Genomic DNA, 12,082 nt, shown 5'->3' with positions numbered 1-12,082 from the left:
CACGTAAAGGTATGCAACACTGTTTTCTGCCAAGCAGACTAGGTAGGGCTCCAGGTGAAAGATATTTACCTCCTCCCAGAATCTGTTTGCCTGTTAGGAAAATTTTAACCTTGGGTCTGAGAGGTGCACTTTTGCAGAAAGATTCCAGAATCTTGCACAGACAAACTTGAGTTTACCACAAAAAAAACCCATCGACTTTATTGAATAGCAAGAAATAATGGCTAATAAGTTTCAGCAGAGCCCACATATTATTCTTCATAGCCCCAGACGTAACAAAGTTTACTGATCACCTACTATGTGCCCAAAACACAATTAATTCAAAAGACAGCTTGTTGCATGTGCAATACATGTTTTAGTACATTTTAAACTCATCACGTAGTTCCTACTTACCAGTGTTTGTATCATAAACATGTCACTAAAATTGAAATTTTGGGTATTAAAGACTTGAAAATGACTGGTTGCCATTAACCATGTAAAAAAGGTGCCCATTCCACTTGCTCCAGCAGCTGCCCTTCAGCGAGGATGGGGAGAAAACGGAAATGCAAATCACTCGACAGCGTGTCCCTCTTAACTGCAGGAAACATTTCTCAAATAACAGGGTTTTGTTTTTAGATTTCACGAACATGTGGAGATTGTTCCAGGATGTCCTTGATCAGTGACTGGCGCGGCCGACCCCGAAACCGTCCACTTACAGCGGCCCTTTTCAGCCAACGCACCAACATACAAACTCTCAAGATTCCTTTCTAGACCCAGGGTTCTTAACTTTCAAAACGGGCTAAACGCTACGCGAGCCAGGAGGCACGCGGGCTGCGGGCGCGCGGCCCCGCCCCGCCGCGGCTCGGAGAGCTCTGGGGACGCGAGGGGGCGTGGTCCCGCGGGCAGGGGCGGGCCCAACGTGCCCAGAGCCGGAAGAGGCGGAGTCGCCGAAGGGGCGGCGGGAAAAGAGGTGTGCGGAAGAGGCCCCGCCCCCTGGCCTGCTGCAGTCCCAGGGCCACCTCTGCGCCGTCGCCATGCCAGCCTTCGGCTCCGAGCTGCAGCGCCCGCCGTCGCCGCCCGCCGCGCCGGAGCGGGGCTCGGAACCGCGGCCTCACGGGGAGCTGCAGTACCTGGGGCAGATTGAGCACATCCTGCGCTCCGGCTTCCGGAAGGAGGACCGCACGGGCACTGGCACCCTGTCGGTGTTCGGCCTGCAGGCGCGCTACAACCTGAGAGGTGACGTCGGAGGGCCGGGGCCTGGGTGGGCTCCGAGCTGCAGCGCGGAAAGCGCTCGGGGAAGGCCGGGCCCCGCGGTCCACCTTTAGTCTCAGTCTCAATCCTCCGAGGTGGGGGTGGGAGCCTTATCTGCATTTTACAGACGCCGACACTGAGGCTCGGATTAGAGAAATGATTTGCGTAGGGTCACACGGACAGGAGTGACAGAGCTGGGAGATAACACCAGGCACGTGCTTCTGGCTCCAAGGCCTGTGCTCTTAATCGCCCCATTATGCTGTCTCCCCCAAAGCGGGCACGACCCAGTAGTGTCTGCCCCATACTAGAGAGTGGGAGAGGATCTGCCCGGGCTTGGCCAAGGGCCTGGCTGGAGGCCCCCCCCCCCCCCCCCCGCCCCTCCTCTTCCATCCCGGTGCCGCCGTTCCGGTTTGCAAAGTTTTTGAAAATTGGAGCGAAGATTATGTGGGCGGGGCAGCTGCGGCGGGAAGAGCGAACTGACAGGCGCGGGCGGGAACTTGTGGTTCCTGACGGTTTTTTCCGCGCGGGCTCACGAACCAGCCTTCCTCTTAAACCGCGACAGAGGAACGCGCGAGTCCGACTGGAAGTTCTTTTTCGTCTTTTCCTTAAAGACAGGATGGCTCCTGGGAAGAAGTGTCTCTTCTTAGGTTATTAGGGTCAGGCTTTCAGGGGACAAAGGGGCGGGATGGGGGTGGGCACAGGACGTATATCCTTGACTCAAGGGTGGAAGGTGGTTTGAGTGGGGTACCCACTATTAGTGAAGCAGATTCACTGTGGTCAGGGAAGGAACCCTCCACCCCACACCCAACTGGAGACTGGAAACTACCAGGCGCAGTGGCCTCCAATAAGCTTCAGACCCGGTTTTTACTCCAGCCCCCCTGCTGGGACCGCCGGCAAGTTACTTAACCTCCCTGGTCTGCACCTTCCCCAGGTACTCAAAGCAGAGGAAATAATACTCAGGCAATACTGATAAAAGTAGGTGCTGGAAAAATCTATCATCAACTTTGCAAGTGATACCATGGACTGCATAGGTGCCGCATTTAGAGATAAGCTTTTGCATTTTTCTTTCTCTATTGCTTGATGCAAACTTCTGTCTTGCATCCTGGTACCGGTAAAATGAAGATCATAACAGTGCCTCAAGGAGGGCTGTTTCGAGGATTAAGTAGGATCATGCATATAAAGTGTTTAAATAGTTACCATTTTTGGTCCACTTGAAAGATAGAGGTCAATTTGCTTACAGATATTTAAAAACTATTCTTCAGTTTGGGCCAGGGTGACATCTACTTTCCCCTGGTCCTGAGCAAGTTTTCCCTGGCAGGATAATCACGGAATGTCCTGGGAGCCTGCAGGCTTCGTCCTAGGGCACATTTGTGTGTTGCCTTCACACAAGGAGTCACCCTAACTGGGTAGTGGATGGTAGTCTTTCCCTTCCACAGGGGCATCCCTGCCTGGCCCTGCCCGTCTCACTGTGTGGAATTCCTGTGTCCAGTGGTCGAGGGCCTCAGGAGGGCAGTCGCAGTGTGAATTATGTCACTGACTTGTGCTGCAGCCAGGGAACTCGACCCTGATCCGGGGCACTGACGTGGCAGGAGTCAAAGTTTTCCAGTTGCTCCTGTAAAGTTATGTCCTTGGGCACTTTTCTTCCACAGAGAAAGTTGGGTGGTGTGTTCTATTTTCCCATCTTGAAACTATATGGCAAACTGTTTTTCAGATGAATTTCCTCTGCTGACAACCAAACGTGTTTTCTGGAAGGGTGTCTTGGAAGAGTTGCTGTGGTTTATCAAGGTAAAGAAGTAGCTGCTATTGGAAATCGACTGTCTGTTCTCAACACAGCACCAGTGAGATCCTATTAAAAGTCAGATCATGTCACTCCTTGCCTAAAGCCCTGGGTGGCTCCCACTTCACTCAGAAAGAGCCAAGCGCCTTACTGGGGCCTCTGTCCAGCTCTGGCACTTACCACTCCTGCTCCCTAAAACTTTCTTCCCCCCCATGTAGCATGACTCACTCCCTCGCCGCCTTCAAGTCTCTGCTCAGAGAGCCTCTCCTGACCTCCAGATCTAAGACTGCGATTACCCCCACCCTCCCCCCGCCCCTCCTTTGTTTATTCCGTAGAGAAACATCATCCCTGCTGCATAATGGCTGCCCTCCCCCTTCCTGCCCTACAAAGGGGAAGGCAGGCAATCAATAAGTAAAATGTAAGCTCCATGAGGGCTTTTTTTCAATTTCCATGAGGGAATTTTTTTTCTTGTTCACTGTTGTATCCCCATGGCCTAGAACATATCCTGCCACATAGTAGGCCCTCAACATGGATCAAACACGGAGGATAGATTGCAGCCATGTTCTCGTGTTTGCATAGGAACAAGCTGTACCTCTTCCAAAGAGCCGAGTAGGTCCCTCGGGCAAGGGCTGCAGAGTGCCGTGATGACAGGCAGCAGCCACGCCTGACCTTCCCCTTGCTCTGACTCCTGGTCCAGACCGGGTCAGAGGGTGTCTGAGGACACGGGCTCAGTTCTGGGCTGTGCTGTAAGTTGGGATCCCTTCTAAAGAGCACTTGGTGTGGGTTGTCTGGTCTCCGTCGAACCAGACCCAAGACCTCTTACCTAATTTTAGAATGGGTTTAGATTTAGATCCAATCCAGTCTTCCTTAGTTCTGTATTCTTGGGATATTTTCTTCTTTGTTGGCCTGTCTCACCTGACAGAGCCTCTAGTTCCAGATGCATCATCAGAAGTCTCAGATGAGGGCATCTTTAAGCCAGCGAGAGCCCAGTGTGAATGGATAGAAAGGGGAGACTTGGAGCAATATGTGAAAGATTGAGAAATGAATTGTTGGAAGTGAAAAAATTAGCACAAACTCGACAGTAGAAAGGGGAGGAAATGAGATGCTCAAAAATAAAAATGCCTTCACCTGTTTTACCTTAAAACTTGAATTCAGGATTCTAAGAAATCCTCACCAGAAGCACGTCAGACTCACCTCTGATAGAGTTACTCCATTGGTAACTCGATAACATACAGGAGGCAGAAGGTACCTGCGCTTCACGTGGGATCTGCAAGCAAGATGGAGAGATGGGGTCTGTGCAGTACTTACAATATATTGAGCACCAAGTGTTTTGCTTGTATTGTCTAATCCTCATGGTAATATGTGTGGTCAGTACTGCTGCTGTGCTGTTTTGTAGGTGCAGATATTTAGGCTAGAGGGGTCAGGGAACTGGTCAGAGAAGGGGGGTAGAGGGCAGGCACAGAGCCCACATGTGTGGGGCACCATAGCCTTGCTTCTAATGGTGACAGCGCATTGTACCCAGAGGCACCAGAGGCCGATGGGGTCTGTCCTTGACCTGTGTGCATGATCAGGATACAGATTAGGATGACATGGGCCAAATCTAAAGAGATGAAATATAAGAAATAAATATAAGGCTTGTACTTGGAAAAAAAAAACAAACGAAAAAAAACCAACACCACCTTAATTGTGCAAATAGAGGTTGGGGGTAAATATAACTCTGTAGTGGCAAACCTCCAGATAAGATATGACTGGCATGTTTGCATGAAAAGCTGATACTAATTAGGCCAGTGAGTAGAAATATCTTATATTCCAGGTCTCAGGTACACCAAACAGATTGCTTGTGAGACATTAAATTCATTTTGGAGCATCACACTTAGACATAGGACACATTTGGTTAAGGAACACAAAACTGTCAAATGAGATAGGAATAATTAAAGGAGTTAGAGGTGTGTAGTCTAGAAAATTTGGTTGCGGGAAATAGGAAAAAAGATTTGAGAGGATGGTTCCAAAGAAGGGGTCAGACTTGACTGGAGACCCTCAAAAAGTTTGGGCTGGGACTAGCCTACGTAAAGAGAGGAGCTGTGCAGGGACGTGTTGAGTGCCTGTCCCCCAGCGTGTCAGCAAGGTCGGGGGCCCACTTGGGAGGCGCTTGGGGCATCAGCCCTGATGGCTCAGAATTCACCTGGATGCCTGCTCTCTCCCTTCCCTTCCAGGGATCCACAAATGCTAATGAACTGTCTTGCAAGGGAGTGAAAATCTGGGATGCCAATGGGTCCCGAGACTTCTTGGACAGCCTGGGATTCTCTGCCAGAGAAGAAGGGGATTTAGGCCCAGTTTACGGCTTTCAATGGAGGCATTTTGGGGCAGAATACAAAGATATGGATTCAGGTGAGGAGACACAGCGTTGCCTCCCATTTCCTGAGCCCCCGTCATAGTGTGAGTTTGCTCCATTGTTTCAAATAAAGTCTGGGGACAAGAAGTCAGTGTGTAGGGAGCTGATATATACCTTTGACCTTGTGAGAGGCTGAGATTCAGAAGGCACAACTAAACCTCACGGTCAGATTACACTCTCAATGATTAGCATTGATTGTGTGTTTGGCACTTTGCCATACCGTGTTTCATTGGCAGATAGCAGCATGGTCTCTGTGTTGGGGAATAAGGTAGGAAGTTCATCTGGGGGACCAGACGCCCAGGGATTGCCTTGCTATGGCTTTGGTCTCCCTTTTCAAGACTGAGCCACCCAGCACACTGTAGATGACACTGATGTGACAGCATAGTTCTTGGGTCACCCTTCTCTCCCTACCCTTCTGGGGTGGTAGAAGATGAAACTCCTCACCCTTGGATGTCCACCTTCCTCTGTCACTTGATGGTACCACTTCCTGGGTGTCACAAAGCCCAGCCCTGGCCCCTTGATGCCTCCTGTCCCACATGTCCTTAGGTGAGGGGTTGCAAGAGCAAATGCCTCCCTTGGAGTTAGTGTGTGCATGTGTGCGTGCGTGTGGGCAGGAAGTAACAGTGTGCTGGCTGGGCAGAGACCAGCCACCTGGGGAGCATGAGGCTCATCTAAAGAGGATAGTCACCTCTCACCTCCAGCAGCTAGAGAGATTTGGGCCTGATGTTGTCAGAATTCTTCAATAAAAGCCTAACGTCTGCATTTTATGTGTGATCTTGAGATCTTTTGAATGTTGCAATAAAACCTCAGTAAGTTTAAAAATGCTGTGCAGGCTGGGCATAGGCAAATTCATCAAGACAAAGTAGAATGGTGGCTGCCAGGGGCTGCGGAGTTGTGGTTTAACGGGTGCAGAGTTTCGGTTTGGGAAGATGAAAAATATGGAATGGATAATGGTGATGGCTATACAATATTGGGAATGTACTTAATAGCCATCGACTGCATACTTAAAAGTGGTTAAAATGGTTAATTTAATACTATGTAAACTCCCCCCACCGTCCCCCCGTGCTGTGTGGGCCAAACTATTCTGCAGGTAAATAAATGGTCTGTCAGTGTGCAACCTCTGTCCTAGGACGTCCTCAGGATGTGAGGCTACTCCCCTGGCTTAATTGTGCCTTAAATCCCACCTAGTGTTATTTATTCTCAATAAGGGGCCTAATAAAATTATGGCCTTAGAGTTTATAGGTTCACAGGAATTTACAAAAAATCTAGAGAAGTCCCTGTACCCTTCACCCAGTTCTCCCCAATGATAACATCTTGTGTAATATCTTACATAAATCCACAGAGCTTATCGGATTTCTCCAGTTGTACACGCACAGTTATGTGCACAGTTTTAGCACATGTGGATTTATGTAACCGCCGCCACAATCCAGGTACAGAACTGTACCATCACAGTTCATCTTTTTTTATCTTTGATATTACTTTTTTGGAACTGTGATTGTGACAGGACTTTCTTCCTCCAAAATTAAGAACTGGTAGACTAGAGCACAGGCTGACACCGTAGGGTCAGAGGGGATATGAAGCTCTGCACTTCTCAGCTTCCAGTCCCACTGCAGAAGGCGAGGAATTAAGTCCGGAGACCAGAAATGAGAGAAAAGTACAAGGTGGTGTAATAATTATAGGGATTTCCTGATATTTACAAGTCAATAGGTGGGTGGCTGCTAGGTTTTAATTTTAGGTGAAAGTGTTGGAAGGATAGTGTCTAGATGATAGAAAGGAATCTGTAGTCCTATTAGTTGGAACGTGTGCGGAATAGTATATTCTATTTAAGATCCAGTACTTCTGTGGTGGTGAAGTGTGACAAGCATGGTTGATGGGTTTGGAGATTAAGCCCTGTGAGGACCACTGGAAGAAACAGATTGTTGAGACTGGAGAAGCTGAGCAATATGTGGAGGAGATGACACTATGACAGACCAAATATTTAAAGGACTTCTACATAGAAAAACAGATGTCGTTATGGCTCCACAGGGCAGACCTTAGAACCTAGACAGGGCCCTGAGCTCAGCGTAACCCAACGAGATCTGAGAGATTGGTAGAGTGCGTTGGTCATCTTGTAACCATGGGCCAAGGGGCGCTGTGGAAGGACAGCGAGAAAAACGACACTAAGGCTGTCTCACAAGATGCTGTCATTAACGTGTGTACATGTTCTCTGTTTTGACAATTCTACAGATTATTCAGGTCAAGGAGTAGACCAACTGCAAAAAGTGATTAACACAATCAAAACCAACCCTGACGACAGAAGAATCATCCTGTGTGCTTGGAATCCAAAAGGTCGAAAGCATCCCCGTCATCCTCTCTTGTCCTAACCGCGCCGTTAGTGCAGAGGACAGCATTGTGGCCTTGTACAGAGGCAGCTGGCAGAGGCGGGCCCTGGGAGCTGCTCCCCGCCACCCGACTGATTGTGTGACTCTGGGCAAGTCACACTTGGCCCTATTTTCACCTTCAGATGCTGCAGTTGGACCCATATGATCTTAATTGTGTATTTATGCTCATTCTTGCTCCAAAAAAGGGCTTTAAATTGCCTGTAAAAATACGTGTAAGATTTTTGTGTGTGTGTGAAGAAGATTGGCTCTGAGCTAACATCTGTGCCAATCTTCCTTTCTTTTATGTGGGATGCTGCCACAGCGTGGCCTGACGAGTGGTGCTAGGTCCATGCCCGGGATTTAACCTACCAACCTGGGGCCGCTGAAGCAGAGTGCATGAACTTAACCACTGGGCCAGCCCCAGAGTTTAACTTTAAATGGAGGCAGGTGAAGTTGCAGATCACCTCCACCACATTATTAACATCTTTAAAGACTATGTTATAAAATTAAACTTTACCAGGCATAATAAATATCCAGAGTAGAATGTTTGCATTTAGAATAGAGACTTTGAATACTGGAGGATGTTCCTGGGATACCGGTTTCCTGGGGCCCCTGAAAATGAATTAAATGAATTCCTCCTCTTATTGTTTGCTGCCATGATGGTAGCACAAGTTAATTTCAGCTCAGATGGAAGAGCATTGCTTCAGCAGTAGATGTACATGTGCAGAAGTCTCCTGTTGGTGGACAGGTCTCCATCAGTAATGTGCCATCCCTGGGACTGGAATGCGTTTTTTTTTTTTTTTTTGATAAGGAAGATTCGCCCTGAGCCAACATCCATTGCCAATCCTCTTCTTTTTTGGCTTGAGGAAGATTGTCCCCAGGCTAGCATCTGTGCCAATCTTCTACTTTGTATGTGGGACACCTCCACAGCATGGCTGATAAGTGGAGTATGTTTGCACCCGGGATCCACATCGTGAACCCTGGGCCACCAGAGTGGAGCGTTCAGAACTTTAGCCACTCAGCCATGGGCTGGCCCCTGGAATGGTCTGCTTTTGGCATGAGGGGAAGGTGTGGGTCCAGGGGCTCACTGTGGCCCGGTAGCTCTTTCTCTTGACCTCCACTATATGCGTTGGCTCTGTTTGTGTCTGGTTTTACTTTGCCTCTAGTTAGAGTCTTTAAAGCCACCAGCCCTCCTCATTTTCCTTTGTGCTGGATCCTCAGATCTTCCTCTCATGGCTCTGCCTCCCTGCCATGCCCTCTGCCAGTTCTACGTGGTGAACGGTGAGCTGTCCTGCCAGCTGTACCAGAGATCGGGAGACATGGGCCTGGGTGTGCCCTTCAACATTGCCAGCTACGCCCTGCTCACCTACATGATCGCACACATCACGGGCCTGAAGGTGGGCTGCCCTCAGAAGGAGCGACTGCTGCCAGCCTGCTACCCTGAGCTCTTAGATTCTTTAACATGGAAGATAGTAATTGCAGAGGATTCAGTCTCTGATTAGTTTTAAATAAGAAATGAACTCGCTCACTTTGTAACCTTCCATGGAACTTTCCTGTCTTTGTGGTGTATATAAACTAACAGGTTTATATAGGTTGTTTATAGTACAAGACAACTGTCTTCAAAAGCTTCACTGGTTAAATTATTTTCTGAAAAGCTTTGGGATGTCTGCATACTCTATAGAATGTGTTTTTAAGCGATGTGTTTTAAAGGAATTGAAACTAACATTTACTGTTTTGCTTTCTCCCGTGGGCTTTAGCCGGGTGACTTTGTGCACACTTTGGGAGATGCACATATTTACCTGAATCACGTTGACCCGCTGAAAACGCAGGTAAGAATTCTGTCTGTCACACTTGGGAGTTTGGTGCCTTCCCTCAATAAAAGATTGGTGTATAGAACATTCCTCATGTAATAGGCATTCTGCTCCGTGCTGTGACAGGTAAGATGACCTGCTCCAAGTATAGGGGCTTTAGTTTAGGGACAGGTGGTGGGCAGGGACAATGCAGACATGTGCCTCAACCTCCATGGGAACTTAATGTGACGGGTGCTGTGAGGTACTAAATACCAGTACCAGAGGAAGAGCCGCATTTGGATCAGCGGAGTTGGGACCTTCCAGAAGTGGCATTTCAACTCGTATTTTTACTGGAAGCAGAACTTAAATACAAATGTTTTCTATTAATTTTCTTTAATGGAAGGTCATGCCAAGTTTCTTTCTCTTTTTTTGGTGAGGAGAGTGGCCCTGAGCTAACATCTTGCCAATCTTCCTTTATTTTCTCCCCAAAGCCCCAGTACATAGTTGTATATCCTAGTTGTAGGTCATTCTAGCTCCCTGTGTGGGACGCCACCTCAGCCTGGCCTGATGAGTGGTGCATAGGTCTGCACCCAGGATCCAAACCGGCGAACCAGGCCCCCAAAGTGGAGCTTGCAAACTTAACCACTTGGCCATGGGGCCAGCCCCATTTCCCCTTAATTTTAGGCTAAATACAATACTTAGGTCTGAACTTCCAAGTCTGTGCATTCAAATCCATAAGTTATAGTGGCCAACACATAATGATCTGAAATGACAAAAATATGAGCCTGTGTGCTTAATGAGCCCCAGGGAAAGAACTTTTCAATCAAAAACCTTTTAGCCTCTTCCAGAGGAAATCTAGGTTTGGAAGTTCCTTTGAGGGAGCTTGGCTGCTTTTGATGAGAGGGTGACTTCGGGGCTCATCCAGATGCTTCTCTCTGGCTGTCTGCTGGACAGAACAGTGTGAGGTTGTGGTCTGTCCACATCCTCATTGCCGCTGTCTGTCCATCCCAGAAATCCTGGCTTGCATCTCTTTCTGTTAATTGTCAACGGGTGTCATCTTTCCCTGCCCTTTCTGCCAGGGAGTTGGGCTGGGGATCATGGGATCAGCCACACTCGGTGCCTACTATGAGTTACACATACAAAGTAAGACTGTCCTCTCCTTGGTAAATGTACCAAGAGCAACCGATTATAAGAACTGAGACCTGGTGAGCAGCCAGCCTCCTGACGCCACCTTGAGATTCCACAAAACCCCTTGCCCTCTGCATGTGTGAGAGAATCAGTGGCGCTGCAACAGTGCTGCAGACCAGGGACAAGGTGTCTAGTGTTACACCCTGTAAAATAACACTTTGTTGGTAAAATACCGTGTCCTTGTTTCATGAAAGGACACGGGCACAAATCTGAAGCAGGTCATGCAGATATGGCAAAATAATGGTCTTTTGCTTTTAGCTTCAGCGAGAACCAAGGCCTTTCCCGAAACTCAAAATCCTTCGAAAAGTTGAGACAATCGATGACTTCAAGGCTGAAGACTTTCAGCTTGAAGGGTACCATCCACACCCGACCATCAGAATGGAAATGGCTGTTTAGAGTGCTTTGAAAGGGCTTGTTTGAAGGACAGGTCAGTCTTCGGCGGTTGGACTGGATGCCCTGGTGAAAGTTGTTTTTGCTCTAAAGAAAGAAGGAACTAGGTCAAAAATCTGTTGGTAACCTATCAATTAACTTTTACAGCTCTTGCCACTAGCAAATCTAACTGCTGGTTCTCTTAGTATAAAAGGCCTTGAGTTTGGTTAATCTGAGGATTTATGAAAATGCTGAGACTATGAATAAGGTCAGGAGAGTGAAAACTCACTCAACAAAAACGCAGACATGCATTTCAATCCCATATTTTTGTGAAGGTCATTGATTTTCAGGAATTTTATAAGCTATTCCCCCAAATCTGAGTGAGTTAAATAACTTCAGTCATAATGATAATGTATAGTTACTGTGGTTATGAACGTTTAAAGTTATATGTGTTTTTTATATTGCTGCAATAAAAGAAGTGTTCTGCATTCATTTGTTTGGTTTTTTAAAAAATTCTATATTGCCATTCTGCTCAGTGTCTGCCCATAATAGATTTAACTGAACCCTCCTAAATAAACACATTGCAGTCTTGTTTGGATACTGCTTAGAGGGTTAACATATATTTTAGAAATGCTGACTAAACTACTTTGCCCTATTTTTCTGTGATTCATTTAATTCTAACTGCATTTTATCATTAAAATAATGATTATTTAGGATAAAGCGTTTTTTAAAGGTTATAAAAAATAGTGGGAAACACCATTTTGCCCTGGTTGGTTTCAGTATGGTGTGAATTCTCTAAGAATACACCTGGACTGTGCAAGCAAGGATGCTAAACCACTTCAGGGCTAATAGTGGACTCTTTTTCACCTTTGTGGCATCCAGGTACCCCATGGTGCAGCAGAACTATTTTTATTCTGCTAATTTATGATAAGTGTGAAGTAGAAAGAATAAGGAATTGTTCCAACATATTATGCAACAA

At 47.4% G+C, this 12,082-nt stretch overlaps 1 protein-coding gene across 1 annotated transcript; it reads left to right on the top strand.

Moving 5' to 3' along the window:
- Window positions 1–975: 975 nt before the first annotated feature.
- On the top strand, window positions 976–11,591 carry TYMS (thymidylate synthetase). The gene is made up of 7 exons (XM_046672229.1): window positions 976–1,212; window positions 2,939–3,012; window positions 5,218–5,392; window positions 7,623–7,724; window positions 8,978–9,153; window positions 9,514–9,585; window positions 10,993–11,591. Exons 1-7 carry the CDS (start codon window positions 1,011–1,013, stop codon window positions 11,128–11,130), a joined length of 939 nt encoding a protein of 312 aa, XP_046528185.1. The 5' UTR covers window positions 976–1,010; the 3' UTR covers window positions 11,131–11,591.
- The last annotated feature ends 491 nt before the right edge of the window (window positions 11,592–12,082 follow it).

Source organism: Equus quagga, chromosome 9, assembly GCF_021613505.1.
Source record: "Equus quagga isolate Etosha38 chromosome 9, UCLA_HA_Equagga_1.0, whole genome shotgun sequence".
Taxonomy (NCBI): domain Eukaryota; kingdom Metazoa; phylum Chordata; class Mammalia; order Perissodactyla; family Equidae; genus Equus; species Equus quagga.
Note: the sequence above shows the minus strand (reverse complement) of the source record. Positions and strands in the feature narration are given on the sequence as shown.